The following is an 18671-nucleotide window of genomic DNA, read 5'->3' on the forward strand; positions in this document are numbered from 1 at the left end:
TATTGTCTTAATCTTTTACTCAGATAATTTACTTTCTGACCTACTATCCAAGTAACCCTAATCACTTACTTTCACCATTCGTTTGTATCTGACCGCTGTTTAGTTTCTCCTTTTTCTTCTTTAGGTGGTTCAGATCATTCTTGAATTTCACCAAAACTTGTACTTCTATTTTATCTTACCCTATTATCTTTATCTTATCACTTATCATTTTTATGATATCACTTATCTTTAATATCTTGTCTTTCACTTGTGATTATAATCACACTTTTTACTGCTACCTTAAAACTGGCTAAAATTCATTTTGTGATCTTCTTTGAAATGGTCTATGGACTAATGTCTGTCATCATTAGCTTTTCCTTTAACTTGTCTATTGAATCTAATGATTATATTCTCCCTGCCATTCCAGAGAAGCAGGTTAATCCCCTTTCAGACATTAAAATTATTTGTTGCTAAAGTTATTTGTCACATGAAATCTTCTACAGTTTGCGGTTGGATTCTGGTCATAGTCTTACAAAAGTGTTCTCCAGAATTCTCTTTAGTAATCTCTAAGATATTTAACAAGAGCTTAACTGAACTTTGCTTTACTGCATGCTGGAAAATGTTGCCTATCCATGATGACTTAAATACAGTAGTTAAAATGGAGTGATTCAAAACTGCTCTAGATACACCATATTAATATTTAATGTGGTGTATTTGGAGCAATTTTTAAAATTACCCCATTATAACTACTTTCACCATGGATAGACAACACTCTTCTTCATTTTCCATAACTTCTGGTGTACTCACAAAGCTCCATTGCGCAAATAATTCAAATAAATCTAAAATGGATTTATTTGCTCACAACACAACTATACATTATAGTCAAAAAGTAATTTCTTTTTGATCACTTAGAACAGGCAGCTTATACTGAATGTGATATCTCTTTGAAGCAAGCTTAGAGCTCGCAGTAGCTAGTGCATTTTAACTCAAAAATAACTTAGTTGTCATTAATCATTGCAATAATTATTGCAATGATTAATGACAATAATCAATTATTGCTAAAAATCATTGCATTGCTATCGATATTCATATATTGAGTTTTACTGAGTTTTCTACTTTGTGTTTTTTTGGATTATTTTATAATATTGACCTCTTATGGAAACCATATATAAAATCCTTTGCAAAGGATCTACTAAGGTTGTCTCTCTTTATCTTAGTTGCCAACTTTCTTTCTCATAGTTTTTTAAATTCGCTGTTGTATGCAATATTATTTTTATATTTGGTTCTTCTAATGGCGACTTCTCTCATTTTGGTCTTAAAAAACTTCGGTTAGACATTTTAATTTTTTCAAATATTTCTAATTATTTGTCACTTCACTGAGCTAAACCAAAAAAATGGAACAATATTGATCAATATTGATACAATAATAAAAAAATAGATTATAGGATTATAGGATCTAGGTAATAGATGTAGGTAAATACTTGAAAAAATAATTTGGTAAAACTTATGAACCTATATTTTTATAATCAATGTAGAAATAAATATTTCTAAATTAATTACAAAATTATTTATTTTATTATATTGTTTTTTTATTTGCTATTATTATTATTATTTTTTGATAGAAAAATAGAACTAATACACTGCAACTATTTTCTAAAGACGCATGTAGAATTTAGCGGGTTTACAGTGTAACAGTGGTAATAAAATTGTTCTAATGGTACTTTTGAATAAGTATAAGTAAAAAAACACTGATCTATTAAGTAAAAAAACACTGATCCAATATCGGTTTATCATTGAGAAAAAGTTCTAAATCGAGAAATTGCTAGAAGATTGAAGAGATCAGATCAAGTTATCCGTAATTTCTTGAAAAATCCAACAGATTATGCAATAATCAAGAGGAAACCAAAGAAATCTAAGGTTTCAGGTCATGAAAAATGCAGGATTGTTCGACTCGCATCAAATTCATTAAAAAGTTTGAAAACAATTAAGTTGGATTTGGGTTTAAATGTTTGCAAGAAGACAATTAGGAAAGTTCTTAAAGACAGCGCACACATTGTACGATCAAAAATGAATAAAGCTCTAAATTTGAAGCCCGTTCACAAGCAGAAACGGATTGAATTCGCCTGCGAAAACATGGCACACAATTGGGAACGAGTAAGAAATTTTAGATTAAATTCTCATGAATATGTAAGATGTCTAAACAGCTGAATAATTTTGTTTTCAATACCAGGTGATTTTTTCGGACGAGAAAAAGTTTAATATTGATGTGCCTGATGGTTTTAGTGGCTACTGATGTGACTTGAGGAGAGAACCCAAATATTTTTTATGTTGATAGATTTAGATTATATAATGTATTAACTTTTGTTTATATATTTTTTTAAATACATTTTTTAGTACTTTTAAAGTAGTAAAAGTAATTTTTTATGATTTTGAACATTGCAAACATGAATACAACTATTGAAATATTTCATTATAAAAAATGTACAGTCACTTGCACAAATGCACAAAATCACACATTGTACAAGGATTTGATGAATAACATAATTACATTTGATGCAAATTAAATCTTCAAACTGTTCAGTATAATAAACAGACCAAAGAATATTTATATTTGCAATACAATATCAAAAATATATTACAACTTAATAAGACTTTTTCTAGTATTACTATATACTGGTATTTAAGTTACTTTAGTACTAAAATAATATAAGAACATTATTTTAATACTAAGTAAACCTAATTTTTTGTAGTTTGAATTCGAATATGTAATGTAAACTTCAAATTAATGTTGTTAAAATTATTTTTGTAAGAAACAACTAAGCAAACACGTGGTAATGTCAATAATCCCAATGTTTTATAAGATACTTCATAAGTAGCTTTTCGACAAAAAAGATTTTTATCTGTAAATTAAAAACTTTTAAATTTACAGATAAAAACCTTTTAATTCCATCAGTTCCTCCTTCAAAACGTTTTGTCAAACAAATTAAAAAAAAATTCTATTCAATCAAGAATTTCATGCTGTGATGAACTGGATTCATTTAACAAGATAGATAAAATAAATTTTTTTGAAATCAAACAGTTTTTTTAGATGTAAAGTAGCAATAAAAATTTAATATAATTTTTGTAGATTTTGTTAGTATTACTAATAAAATAATTCTTTAAATTAATAATAAATTTATAATAATAAATTTAATATAAATTTCCAGGTTTTCTGATTATTTTGAAATATTACTCTAGATTAGTTGTAAAATGAGCTTTAGAACTATACCTTTTATCAAAATGCTGTTATCAAATTCTTTTACTCTTTAACTAAAACTAGGCAAAACTGGCAAAGTAGGAACTCACAAAGAATGTGAAGAATGTATAAAAACTGTATTTGAAACATTTCTGAAAAGCCTTGCTACCTGCTATTTGATAAAATATATGTGAAACCAAGTATATGTTTTTGTGGATTCATTTAATTGTCTAAACTATACATACAGTTGCTAAACTTGGTGGAGAAATTTTATATTTTACATCAGACAATCTTTAAACAAATCGTAGCATATACCAATGTTTTGGTTTAAATTTAGATGAGCCATGGATTGGTAATATATGAAACAAAAATTTAATAATGTTTCATGATCTAGTACATTTACTTAAATCAATTCGAAATAGCTGGCTAACAGAAAAGACTAGAATGATTTATCTAACCTTAAATAGTCAAATATTTAAAGGGTGCTGTAAGGATTTGATAAGTTTATATGAAAATTAAAAAAATAATTTTATCAAGTTGACAAATCTTTCATAGGAAGCTATTCATTCAGGAGTAATTTATCAGCAAAATGTCACCCATATGCGTGCAGTTGTTAACAAGAAGACAGTAGCTGCTTCTAAAATTTGTGACTTCAAAGAGTAAAAAATTTCTTGAAAAAATATTACCTTAAAGAAATAACCTTAATATTAAACAAGAAGGTATGGATATATGCTTAAATAATCCAAATAGAGCTTCTAATAAAAATGTCAATGATAAAACTTCAAGAGATGTCAACATTTGCTTCAGCAAATGTTGACATCTCTTAGAAGGTGAATCTGAAATATAAAAGTAGTTAAATACTTGCATATGATCAGGTTGTTATTGTTATCATTAGATTTAGAATTTTTGTATCTTTAAAAAAAATGTATCTTTAAAATGTATCTTAAAAAAAAATTAAATAAAACAAAGTTTTATTTAATTTAAATTTTTTTTTAAAGATACATACAAATTTTTTTTAAAGATACATACAAATTTTTTTTAAAGATACATACAAAGGCAAATTTGTGGTGGCAAAGTAGAAGAAGTTTAAAATAGTCTACATTTACAACAACTGAAGTTGTTCATTAAATTGAATGTTATGGGTTTACTTATTTCTCAAGGCTCAATTATTGAATCAGAGTGTTTTGAATTAGAACTGGATGAGAATGACATTATTTATCTTTTTGTGTGTCTCTTCAATTGACCAATTTCTGACAAAGAAAATGCTACCTTATATTACATTTCAGGTCTAGCATAAATTTTTAATAAATATACCTATATCTTTTGCTACCAATTCATCTCAGTTAGTTTCTTGTGGTTGATGTCACCCTACTGAGCTTCTTGTGGTTGATGTCACCCTACTGAGCGTCTATTTCAATGTCAGATATTCATATTCACTTTTAATTTTATTACCAAATGCAGAGATATGGTTCAAGTGTGTTAGATACATTTCTAAACTTTTTATATATTTGTATACAGCAACTTTTTATTTTATACAGTACTTTTTGTTTTAGAAGCATCAACTATCAACACAATTATTTCCATAATTTTAGATGTTTTTTTTTAAGGGTATAACAAAATTAACTATTTTAGAAAAAATTCTTTAAACATTGATGACAGCAAAGTTAAAAAATATGTGGTTAATTTTTAAAACTGTTTTAACACAGAAGTTAGATCACATTACTTTTATGTATGATGTATGATTACATTTAATTTATGTTACATAAAAATTACATTACAATACAATTGATAATTCAACTTTTTTTATTTGTTGAAATTTTAACATATTTGTAATAAATAATAATCTTTAAAAATTAATAAATAATAAAATGATTTAAATAATTAAAGTAATTAAAGTTTTTGATTTTTTTTGTCAATTTTTTGACATAAATTTAATGAGTTATGAGAGGTTAAAAATTGTCCATCTACAGAGTAGTCCAAATCATCTGTACACTTTTGTCCAAGATCATCTGTATTGTTTTTTTACTCCAACAACATCTGTCCAATATCATCTGGAAATTCAATGACCCCTAACAACATCTTTAGCAAGATGTAACTACATCTGAAAATTTTTCTCCAAGTGAGAATTTTCTCCAAGTCTGAGAATTTTTCTCCAGGTTCAATAACATCTGGAAGAATTTCCTCCATATGTAATTACATCTGAAAAAATCTTATATGATTAGTTAATAATTCTTTCCAGATGCAATAACATCTGAAAAAATCATATCTGGTTAAATTAATGCGCTATTATTTAAGAATTTTTTCTGATGTAATTACATTTGAAAAAAATCCTATAGTTATTCTTAACATAATTAAAAAGATGTAACTACATTTGTAATACTCATATACTTTATACACAGATGTTATTAGACATCAATGAAATTTTAAATGTTGTTGGGCAGATGCTTTTATATCTCAGTGTATTTACAGATGTTGTTGGACAGATATAGTTATACCTCATTATATTTACAGATGTTGTTGGACAGATATTACTATACAAAAATTGATGTTGTTACCCTGACTCATTTTTCGCGTAATTTGATAGAAAAATTATTGCTATTTTTTTAACCATAAACAATGTTTATTACTTCTTGTCTGAGATGCAGGACCAGATACTTGTAAAGAATGAGCTAATACAGGTGCAATATTCCAGTTAATAGTATCAATACCATTATACCATTTATACATTTGAATAAGATCACATCTTATCTTAAGCTCTCTAAGTGTTGTTAAATTCAGTTTTTTAAGACGCTCTAAATAGTGTAGGTGCCTTAATTCCGGAATCAATTTAGTTGCACTACGTTGAACATCTTCCAGATTTTGAATATCTTTTTCAAGATAAGGAGACCAAACCTGTACCGCATTTTCTAAATGTGGTCTAACATAACTTGTAAATAATAACTTGATATTGTTAGTATTTTTGAATTTTAAAATTTTTTTTTAATATTCCCAATTTACTATTAGTTTTCGAAACAGGTGACCTTGACTTGCATATCTTATTTTAAATCATTTGATATTATGACACCTACATCTTTCTCATAAGTTGTTTTACCTAAAGTTTCAATACTACCATTATTGTCCATCATATAATCATAATTTGCATTGTATTTCCGCATGTGCAGAATTTTACATTTATCAAAATTAAAATTTATTAACCAGACTTTTGACCAATTATCAGGTGCTTTAATATCTTCCTGCAGTGATTGCTTACCAATTACATCATTAACTTCACTAATAACTTTATTATCATCAGCGTATAGTTTACATGGATTGGATAATAAAGTTGGCAAATTGTTTATGAAGATTAAAAACAGCAAGGGCCCCAGAACAGATCCCTGTGGGACACCACTAAGAACCATTTTCCAACTAGACAAAGAATTACCTATTACCACTCTTTGTTTACGATTTGATAATTTTTGATGTTGTTACCCTGATCCGTTAAGAGATATTAAGATTTTCAATGAGAAACAAAAAACAACTCTGAAAAAATAATGATTAATAAAAAATGATTTTTAAGAAAATACACCTTTCCTTCAATTAAACTGAAAAGGAGAAAATAATTTTTCCTTTTGATTTGACCCATTTGAACGAAGTTTTATAAAACTATTACTTGGAAAATCAATACACCTTCTAAACTTATTGAAATGCAAGAAGTGTTCTTGTGTTTCAATAAGTTTAGAATATGTATAAGGTGGGGTTTTGCTGAGGAGAAAATCAAACAAATTAGGACAATAATGAAGGTAAAAAAATTTATAGGAAAAAAGCCCTTTTTTTCAAAGTTCTTGCATTTCAATAAATTAAGATGTAATGGTTTTAGAATTTTCAAGAAACAGTTTTATAAAATTATGCTCAAATGGGTTAAATCTAAAGAAAAAATTATTTTCTCCTTTTCAGTTTAATTGAAGGAAAGGTGTATTTTCTTAAAAATCATTTTTTTAAATAAATATTATTCCTTAATAAGCTTTACTTTTCTACTAGCTAAAACCTATTATTTTTTTCCACTTCACTAATTTTATTATCAAATTAATTTGCAATATTTCCATATAATGTAATTTTCTTAATCACTTTTTTTTGAGATTTAACACATGTTTTTTGAAGTTTTAAAGTCAAATTTGAATGTTGCGTGTTTTATCACTGGTTTTTTTATTCTTTACAGAAATTTAGTATACTATAACACTACATTTTTGTAACAATGAAACCATAGAAACCATAATTACTTCAATTCGCACATACTTAAAACACAATGAAATAAGAAAATGTGTAAAAAGTATTAACAAGATTAATATAAGTATCAAAACCGTGTTATTATATAGTTAAACTTCAATAAATAGTTTTTTAGAGTACTTTCAGTCCTCTCGTCAAAATCACATAAAATCAAAGTTGTGCGTTCTGGTATTTTAGTAGTCCCTGTGAAAAACACTTTAATTTTCAACTTTTCTCAAACAAAAGATTGTTAAGAAACTGGATAATTATGTTTTCCAAATTTTATGAATTCTATTATAAGTATTTCTTTATAAATATTTGCATTAAACTAAAAACTAGTTTACTTGTTCTCAATTTCTGATTTTTGTTTAACCTGTTGTATTTGCTTCTTTTTTAGATTAAAAAGATAAAACCAACCTTTTTTTCAGACAAAAACAACATTCCACTTGCAATTTGAAATGCAGCAGTTGCAGCATCCAACCAACAGAAATCTTCATCATAATTTAAAGCTTGCTTTTCCCATTGTAATGAAAAAACATGGCGACGTGGTCGAAGAAATCCAACTAGATTACCATGAGGACAATATTCCATAATAGCACATAAACGTCCATCTTTTGTACATGACCCTAATAAATTTACAATATTTGGATGCTCCCCCAAATGTATAAGAACCTTTATTTCAGATGCAAGATCTCTATACTCCACATTTGATGGTGATGCTAAAATAAAAATTCAAAAGAAATTAAAAAAATAAACACACAACAATATATTTTTAATTTAAACTTTGAATAAAAATACATTTTAATGTTTTAACTGCTACAAAAGTATCGTGGTCACACATGCTACCATTAGAAAACAACTTTGTTAAACTTTTAGGAACTTTTGTATTAAAATATAGTTTAGCCCTTTGACGAGCAGCTGAAGCAGATTTATCACGCGGACACAATGCTAAAATGCCACGTGCATGTGCAAACCATACTTGTCCAAATGCACCTGATCCAATTACACGTACAAAATCTAATCGATGGCGAGGAAATTCCCATGATAGGTCATAAGGAAGTTCAATGCTTTGTTCAAAAAGTGTACGATATGGATCAAACTATAAAAATAAGTAAACAATGAATTTACAAAAAAAAGTGCAGTAAATATTATATTATAAATATTATAAAATTTATAAAAATTTAATTTAGTTAAATTAAAGTAAAAACCTTTTCTAAACTTAAAAAACTTTCAACATTTTCTTAGCTCAGAAAAGCTAACAAAATAATAAAATGAAGCTTTAATATTTTGGTTAACTTCTTTTAAATAAGTAAACTAAATTTTTCTAATAGAGCATAAGTAGTAGTAATAAGTTAAGCGGTACTAAGTTGATAAGTTAACAAAAATAAATAAAAAAGGGGATATAAACAAAATTTATTTGTGTAAATAAAATATAAGCTTACAAATAGATTTAGCAACAGCTATGATATCATAATAATTAATTATAGCACAATTATACTTATGTAATTTTCAAAACAAATAAAAATTTAAAAAATAAATTTATAAAGATATAAAGTTAAAAAATTATCTTTAAAAATAAATTTATAAAGATAATACTTTAACTTAGGAGAACCGAAAATTTTTAATTTTTGAAAAAACTACTACACATATAATCTGAAAATGTTTACCTTAAATTTTGGATTTGGTTCCATAAACAATGCAAACTTTTTGTTTGTGTATCTTTTGTAGAGAAATATAATAATCAGAAAAATGAAGATAATGACCAAAAATCCACAAATAATTCCAATAGTTGAAAAACTTTCTAAAAAAAGTTGAAAAACTTTCTAAAAATAATTATATATATATATATATATATATATATATATATATATATATATATATATATATATATATATATATATATATATATATATATATATTTATATAATTTTAACTATAATGATCATCAGATTATATAAAATTTAAATAATTTAAATTTTGTAATATTTTACAATTATTAAAAAAAAACTAAATTAAAATTTATAGCAAACAAAATACAGTAACAATAATTTTATTATGAATATGCTTTATTATTTTTAATCTACAAAAAGTTTCAACATCAATTTAAATAACATAATTAAAAAAATAAAAGGTGTTGATCCAGAAAGTATGTTTAAGCTGCATGGATGTATACATGTTAAAGCTACATGAATGTATACATGTTAAAGCTACACGAGTGTATGTGTATTAAAGCTACATGAATGCATACATGTCAAACCTACATGAAAGTATGTATGTTAAACCTAGATGAATGTATACATGTTAAAGCAACATGAAAGTATATATGTATATTATAAAATGCCATAAAAATGCTTTGTTATACAAAAAAGAAATTCTTTATAAAAAACAACAAAAGAAAATTGCAATTATAAACAAAAAATAATTGCCCAATGAGTGGAAAATGTTTATAAAAAAAAAAGGTAAATGTGCTGTTAAGACATAAGTTTAACAAGTTTAAATTCTTAATTATTAATTGACTTCCTGTTATTTAATTTTTCGTATAAACTAAGTTTATTAATTTGAACATTCATTTCTGATGAGTTTTTATTGATGAAACATAGTGTAAAACTTGAGTGTTTTTCTACTAATTGCCTACTTACTTTTAGGCAGAAATTTTAACAATTATGTATAAAAGCTGTTAGTCTGAAGAATAAAATAACCTAAAAAGTTTTGAGTCTGACAAATCGCGGACTTAGGATCCAAAATACACTTTAACTTACTTTACGCAGAAAAACAAGTAAAAAAAAAAAAAGTTTCTTATTTTAGGTCTAATTTTTGCGAACCGATATTGTGAATCATATTGAAACTTTTATCATGATATTGCAAATTCATTACAAATAAAATTCTATTAGAAGCGACCTACTAACTGGTATTAACTAAACTGGTAACTGGTATGTTACTGTGCTATTATTATTATTATTATTATTGTTATTATTATTAATATCAACTCATATCTCTGCAAAGCAAAATATGATGAGCTGAGGAGGTGTGAGTTTACAGAAAATCAGTTCATTCTTTGTGGCAAAAATGAAAAAGTAGCTAAACTTTATTTATAAAAGAAAAAAAATATTCCACCAACGACAAATTGAAGATGCCAGAGCATCTCCATTTGCAGAGCAAAATACTTTACAATGATACATTTCTTATCATATGACAGTAGGATGACTTTCAGAACCAATAAAACAACTTAAATAAGGTAACTTTGTTATCAAAAGTATATTTTTTCTACTTCAATACTCATCTGTTGAAAAAATGACAAAGATATTGAATATTTACTAGTTTAACATTTTCAGCTGCGACTAGAATATTTTTATTATTGTTTTTTAAATAAAAACATTCTGAATGTTTTTAAGTTTACTTTTTTACTGTTTAAATACATCGACAGACAAATAGGTAGAATACGTGGAGTGCTGCTACATCAAATGACAAATAAGTAGAACATGTGAGGAGTGCTGTTACATCAAATGACAAATAAGTAGAACATGTGAGGAGTGCTGTTACATCAAATGACAAATAAGTAGAACATGTGAGGAGTGCTGTTACATCAAATGACAAATAGGTAGAACATGCAAGTAGCATTGCTACATCTATTAACAAACAGGTAAAACACGAGAGGATCCCTACTACATCGACTGATTATATATATATATACATATATATATATATATATATATATATATATATATATATATATATATATATATATATATATATATATATATATTAGGGGTGTTCAAAAAACAACTTTTTTTGAAATTGTCTGCTGACACCCCCTAAATGTGTTCTATGTAATAAATTAATACTAAATTTAAAAAATTTTTGAATAAAAAAAAATTTTAGGGGTTGCTCAAGACCCTTAAACATCAGACGGGTCCCTAATATTTTTTAAAAAAAAGTTCTTCAAAAGCATATCATATTGGGTCTCAAAAGAAGTGAAATTTTAAAAAAATTCTAAAAATAATAATCATTTTATATGAAGATTACTATTTTTAATTTTATCGCTGAAAAACTACCATTTTAAAACTAAAAATAAAAAAGTACATATTTTCATAGTTTTTTTAAACAAACTTTTTAAATTTGTGTTTCCATAAATTTTTTTTACTATTTTTGAAATTTTTATAAAATTTCACTTTTTTTGAGACCCATTTTTAAACATTAAGAAAAACTTTTAAACAATTCATTGTAAAAATAGAAACAAAAATAAATAATAAAGCAATCAAATCATGACTTAATTTAACTTATTCATAATTTAAAGTAACTTGAAAAAATAATCTTTCAAAATATTTTCAGAAAGACATGGAAAAATTGTTTCAAACGTTTAGATTAGTCATAAAAAATACATATCTACTAAAATAAAATAAAAAAATATAACATTTAATTTACACATAATGGGTTTATTTTAAACGATCAGTATAATTAGAAAAAAAAAATGAAAATTTAAATCTATCTAAAAAAACATACAAAATTAAATTGAAAATATTTTATTAAAAAACAAAAATCTGCGATGAAATATTCTAAATAATAAAAAAAGAAACTACAACTTCACTAGACTAACATTAAATAAACTGAATAACATGACAAAGATTTCGATTGCATAACTCAGTTCCGTAAAACCATAAAAATTATATTTTAAAAATTTGATTGGACACTGTATGACCCAAACAAGTTTTGATTGGACATTTTGTCTGGGACTTAATAAAAAATTAAATTGCATATATATACATACACTATTAAGGGGTAAACAGATTCTATCTGCTGACCAGCCTCGCACCCCTTCTTTATCTATCAGGCTGGCATAGATGTATTTATTTTTCGCATTTTTGGTCTAGGAATTAAATTTGTAAGAATTCACTCTAGGTGATAGATAAGGAGAGGTCAAAGTTATTGCTCTCAACATTTCTAAAGCCTTTGATAAAGTTTGGCATGCTGGTCTACTTCATAAGCTTTTTTCTTAGGTGTATCAGGTAACATTTTTAAAATTATTGAATCTTTTCTTACCAATTGTAGTATAAAAGTTATCCTTGATGGACAGCACTCTTCTTCATTTGAAACAAGCCTTCCCAAGAGACAGGTATAGTTTTCTGTGTCGTTTGTCCGCAAAAAAGTTTTTTATTTAGACAACTTGATCATGGGTTTTGCAAATTTCATTATAAGAGGAGTTTTAATACCTTGCGGTAAAAGCAAAGAAAGCAAAACTAACAAAATAGGAAATTAAAATAAATTTAAATAGGAAAAATTGAAAAAAATTAGGAAATTAAATAATTTGTGTACTGCTTGAATATTATTTTTTAAATTGTTAAAAAGCAGCCATAGTGCAGTGGTTAGCGCGCTTGACTCAGAAGCTAGAGATCCATGGTTTAACCATGATCCATGGTTCAATGCCACCTCTGGGCAAGTTTTATAACATTGGTAAGGAAGGAGGTGTAAACGTCCTTTTAAATACTTATTCGCTGTGCTCTGTGATGTGACGGTGAGGACTTCTTGGGGCACCTAAAAAAAAAAAGATTAGCATTTCAAAAGATTTTTTTTTTTGCAATACATATACTTGTTACATCATTCGCAACTGGACTCAATAACCAGATGCTTTAGTGAAACACATACAGCTATAGGAGCCTCAGGGAAGAAGGAAAAAAGTTTATACTAGAGTAAGAGTTAGCTAAAAACTATTAAAAGGTGTTGGATAGATGTCCAGTATAAAAACACAAAATTCATGCTAAGATTTATTATTAATAATTGTTTATGCATATTTCACCAATAAGATAGTAGACCAAAAGGGAGGGGGCAGGTAGAGTTAAGCGCACTGAGCTGAATGTTAAAATGCAACAGGTATCCAAAATTACAAAGCGCTAAAAGATTGGGGATAAAAAACGTACAGGAATAGAAAGGTAATATGAAACAATTTAAGGTTATGTGAAAAATCTGTAGATGTCATGACATAATTGAAGCTTGAAAAAATATGTCTATATTGTGTGCATCTCACTTAAAAAATACACTGGGAGGCTTAAATGGTATATAAAATCTGAATGCGAAAAGATGTGTATCATTTAAAAACACACAACAGAAAGATTTTTTATATACAAAAACGAAAAGATGAATGGTTACAAAACATATATACAAGCAGCTGGATTTAAAAGAAAAATAATGAAAAATTGGATAGTTGTGGAATTCGAACCACAGCCATTCTCTGTATGAATTTTTTAATTATATAAATTTAATTATATAACTACAAAAAGCGTTGTAAAAAGTAAAACAAATGAGGTAGATACGTATATATGCATACATAAAACCAACATATGAGTGTATATAAACATATATGCATACATTACATAGAAGCATTCATGTACTTGTTAAATTAAAATTATGCAAATATATTTTACAATCAAATAGCAATTTATATTTTCGCTTTTTTTTTTTAAAAAAAAACAAATAAAATATAGGAAAATTAGTCTTTTTTATACTGACTTAAAACTGTTTTAAAATGAAATTGGATAAGGCTTTGCCTTATCCAATTTCATTGTTGAAAATAACAACTATCCTAAAGAAAATAACAACTATCCTAAAGAAAATAAAAACTATCCTAAAGAAAGGAAAATGCTAACAGTTCACAAATTATTTACAATTTTTTTTATTTTTTCCTATTTAAATTTATATTAATTTCCTATTTTAAATGGCTGTTATCATAACAAAATAGTATTTTGTTAGTTTTGTCTTCTTTGTTTTTCAAACTTAGAATTTTTTGCAAAGTATTGAAGTGATTGATATAACAAAACTTGCAAACGGCCATGACCGAGTTATCTAAATAAAAAACTTTTTCGTGGATAGACGAGACGGGAAACCGCACATGTCTCTTGGGAAGGCTTGCTTAAACATCAGACAGACCCCTAAATACTATCAACAAAAAATGTCTTGCTTACTTTCAAAAGAAGCAAAATTATATAAAAATTTCAAAAATCACAACTTTACAAAAGTCACAACTTAAAATCTATATTCAAAAAGCATAAGTTGAAACTAATAAAGCATTTTGCTTGTTCAAGGTTTACAAAAAGAAGATTACAATTGACTCTACCCAGTTAAAAAAACAACAACTATAAAATCACCACAAGATTTAACTAATTGAATCATAAAAAAGGAATAAACATTTATTTGACTTTAAAAGTTAATTGAAGCATTTTATAGAAAAAAGGTTTAGATTACAGTAAAGTGTGTCAACTTTTTTCATTTTTTGTTTGTATTTATATATATTTGGCAATTTAAATATTGTTACAATACTAAAATGTATTGATAAATATTTACAGCTGCAACAAAAATTACAAAATTACAGTTACTATCCACACAAATATACAAAACTCTTGAGGTGATGTCTCATGAGAGAGAAGCTTTAAATAATTAGTATATTGTTATTGTTTGCTTCAAGACCTTCCTTAGGTAAATTGCCACGGCCATAAACATCAATGATAATTATTAATTCAGAGTGGCGAAGGACTCCATGCAGAGTATGATTAACTTGTGCCCATATTTTATAACATTAGGTGTAGCATTTAAACATAACACTTAAAAATTGTTAATTTTAATTTTACGTTAACAAGAAACTATACAAAATATTGAACTAATTTGAGAATTTAATAGTAACATGCTATCTTTGTACATAAAGCCCATAGATTTCTTTCCTTGTAAACCTGTTGTAGATGTCCCTCTTTTTCTCAACTGTAGTCAAGTCTGTTCTTTTATTTTACCTTGTCTCTTGCATTACATATTGGTTTGTCAATATGTAATGCTAATTATTTAAATGTAATCCTGTATTTTCAATCCATTTAATCCTGTAATTTCAGAGTCTATAATCTATAAAAATCTAAAGTTCATAATCTGGTTTTTTTAGTTTATCCTTTTCCTGTTGCTAAGTCACCAGTTTTAGATACCCATCCTATTAAGTAGTTTTTCGTACATTTATTATGATTTCGGGTTGATCCATTTAAGATGGATCAATAATAATATTTTTGTAATACTGTTCTTAAAAAACTACTTGTTCTAAAAAAATACAAAATATTTTGTTTTCACTGGCAATCAGCAAATCAAATTTATTTGTATTATTTTTGACTAAATCAAAAAATAATTTTTTTTACTGTTTTAATATTTTATTAGAGCAATTCGTATTTAATAAATTTCTGGATAATTTTGTAAATTATAAACCTAATAGAACTTTATGTGTAAGGATAACACCCTCATGAAATAGTGGAGCACGTAAACTTAATTAGTTATGCACTGCACTCTTCTTAAGATTTTTAAAGTGTTCTTTTAAATGAGGATATTGGTCACCTTATATATTATGTATGTTATTTGATGTTTCGTTTATCTTCTATCAAAATAATTCAATATATCAAAAGCATTCAAATCACTTTGTTGGGTGAACAAACTCAATAGTTGATAATGATGATTAACAACTTCATGATTTGATTAAAATAACCAATTAAAGGTTTTATTGGTGTACAGTGCACAAAAATTAACAAAAAACAAGTCTAACATTCACAAAAATTAAATCACAATCATACAGCTTTATAACATTTTGTTTATAGATAAGTGATATGGAAGTGATAAAAAAAAGGCTGCAAAGAATAAACTAGTATCTTTTCTTATAGATTCCAAAAATAGTGTTGCTTTTTTGCATCAAAAGCTATTTTGAATTAAATATATTAGCATTTTTTTCAGAATTTTTTATGAAGGATAGCTGCATTTAGACACCAAAAAAATCTAGGAAGATAAATCATTTCCGTAAAATTGATGTGCTGACATTTTGCATGTTAAAGTTAGCATAAATATTAACTTTTTTAAAGCGGATGTGATTTGGTGAGTGGTTTCAAGGTAGATGAATTTTGAGACTTTAAATTTGAGTTTTAAATGAGTTTAACTAATTTTCTAATGAAAACATTGAGTTCTATTTGAAAAACCTAAAACATATTTCAAGATTAGCAAGATATTATCATACATGCCTCTTATAGAAGAATTGTTACAGTTAAGAAGATTATTGAATAATTGTTTTTACTTAACACTTAAAAAACAAGATAACTTATCATTAAAAAAATGCTTAGAATTTTATCATTAAAAACTTTAAAAAAGCAACAAATCAAAATACCTTTCTCAGGATGAAAAGAAATAACAGCAGAAGAATTTCCTTCAGAATTATAGGCATGACATCGCATAGGTCCCATTTCTTTAAAGGAACTTTGAAAAATTAAAGCACTATGAAAAGAAGGTTCATAAGTAGGTGGCACTACCTAAATACAAATTTGTCATCATAATGGTAACAAAATAATTAATTACAAATTTGCAAATAAGAATTGGAAAATTGCAAGTAAAGTTTGTTTTTTTCATTTAAAACTATCATGCATAACTACATAAGTATGTACATAATTATGTCAAACGTATATATTTTTATAATAATTATGTCAAAGGTCAAAAACATAATCATAGTATAAGCTTCATTTTATCATGCTTTTATGTTTGTCTGCACATTTCTAATTCAATATTTTTTATACTTCTTAGAATCTATAATATACTTTTGCAAGTCATGAACTACATAAGTATAAATATGTACTAAAAATGATTTGATGCTTTTTAGTCTAAAGTAAATAATTATGGCATCTTTATAAATTTCATGACATGTTATGTGATAGTAGCCATTTTTAATTAAAAAAAAACAGTATTGTAACAAATCGTTTTCAAAACAAAGTCATACCTTTACATTTTCTGATGAGATATTAACCCATTGGCTTTCACATGAGTTTTTGCAACTTATGACTTTTCGTTCCCAATATATAAATGGTAAGGGATTTCCTTGAGTAACAGTGCATTCAAATCTTTGTGATTCTGCTTTGGATGGATAGATATGAGGAGGAACTAAAAACACCAATCATAAAATATTATACTGAAAACATTTTATAATAATAATATAAACTTTTAACTAAAAAATAATAATAATTCTGCTCCAAAAAAGAACTATAATTATCTATAATAATCCCTAATAATAATATTATTGTTTCATATATATATATACATATATACATACATACACCTTCATTTATAACCCATGCTGTCGGCCATTAATAAGCCAGTTTTATTTTGAATTCTTTCAATTTTTTTTTTTTTTTATTTAAATATTTTTTTATTAACTTATAAGGAAGTTTTATTTTCAAATAACTTTTATTCTAGTTAATAACATATATAATAATTAGATAATATATATATTATCTAATTATTATATATAAATAAGATATATAATAATTAGATACATCAAAGATGCTTATTGAATTTTAAACATTTTTTATTAATTCAAAACGCATATGCAAAGTGCGGGCAAATTAATGATAACTAATATACAATATGACTGTAAAGTGTTATCAATTAATACAAAATAGTGAATTTTTCTTAATTTAGTTTGTTAAATTTATTTACTTGAAAATACTTTATTTACTTGAAAATAATTTATTTACTTGAAATTTACTTGAAAAGCTTGAAGAAATTTAAATAAAATGGAACTAAAAACATAAAAAAAAAGTTGTTTTGACATTTCTTTTTTAAAACATTTAAAAAAAGTAATATAATAATAAATATTTAATACTTTATTATATTAAATTATTATTAAATACTTAATATGATATTATTACATTTATAATATTAAGTATTTAATAATAAAATATCATATTATTGGTGCTGTTAAATGCACAGTGAAAAAAGAAAACTATAATAAACATAATAGTTCTATATATTCTATTAAATTATATATATTTCTGCAAATCTTATGAATTTTTTTCAAAACTTTAAAAAAACAAGGCAAACATTACTTCAACTTAAAGATAATAAGAAAATTAAAAAAAAACGCACACTTTTAAAGGAAGCAATGTTTTAGCATGGTTTCTTTAAAAGTAATTACAAATGCATTCATTTTAACTAAAATTTCCCATGCTTTTGTAAACGCATGTAAAAACCATACTAAAACATAAATACTTTCTTCATTTGTGTACTTAATTATTAAGCTTAAACATAATGCTATTGAAGAAAGTATTAACATTGTGTCTTTTAAAGTCATCGAAAATGCATTTTTAATTTTAGCAACTTATTGTTTTATTATAATAAATATGTTTTTTTATAGCAAATAAAAAACTATCAATCGCATAAATATTTG

The 18671-nt window shown here is 25.5% G+C and overlaps 1 protein-coding gene across 1 annotated transcript in view; it reads right to left on the bottom strand.

Moving 5' to 3' along the window:
* Positions 1-18671, bottom strand: part of LOC100202816 (platelet-derived growth factor receptor alpha) — a 42227-nt gene that overhangs the window by 2355 nt on the left and 21201 nt on the right. Inside the window, exons 6-10 of the mRNA XM_065813049.1 lie at positions 17226-17386; positions 16623-16764; positions 9124-9257; positions 8255-8555; positions 7874-8175 (exon numbers count right to left, since the gene is read on the bottom strand). Coding sequence (XP_065669121.1) covers positions 7874-8175; positions 8255-8555; positions 9124-9257; positions 16623-16764; positions 17226-17386 — 1040 coding nt within the window. The remainder of the gene's footprint in view (positions 1-7873; positions 8176-8254; positions 8556-9123; positions 9258-16622; positions 16765-17225; positions 17387-18671) is intronic.

Source organism: Hydra vulgaris, chromosome 12 (genome assembly GCF_038396675.1).
Source record: "Hydra vulgaris chromosome 12, alternate assembly HydraT2T_AEP".
Classification (NCBI taxonomy): domain Eukaryota; kingdom Metazoa; phylum Cnidaria; class Hydrozoa; order Anthoathecata; family Hydridae; genus Hydra; species Hydra vulgaris.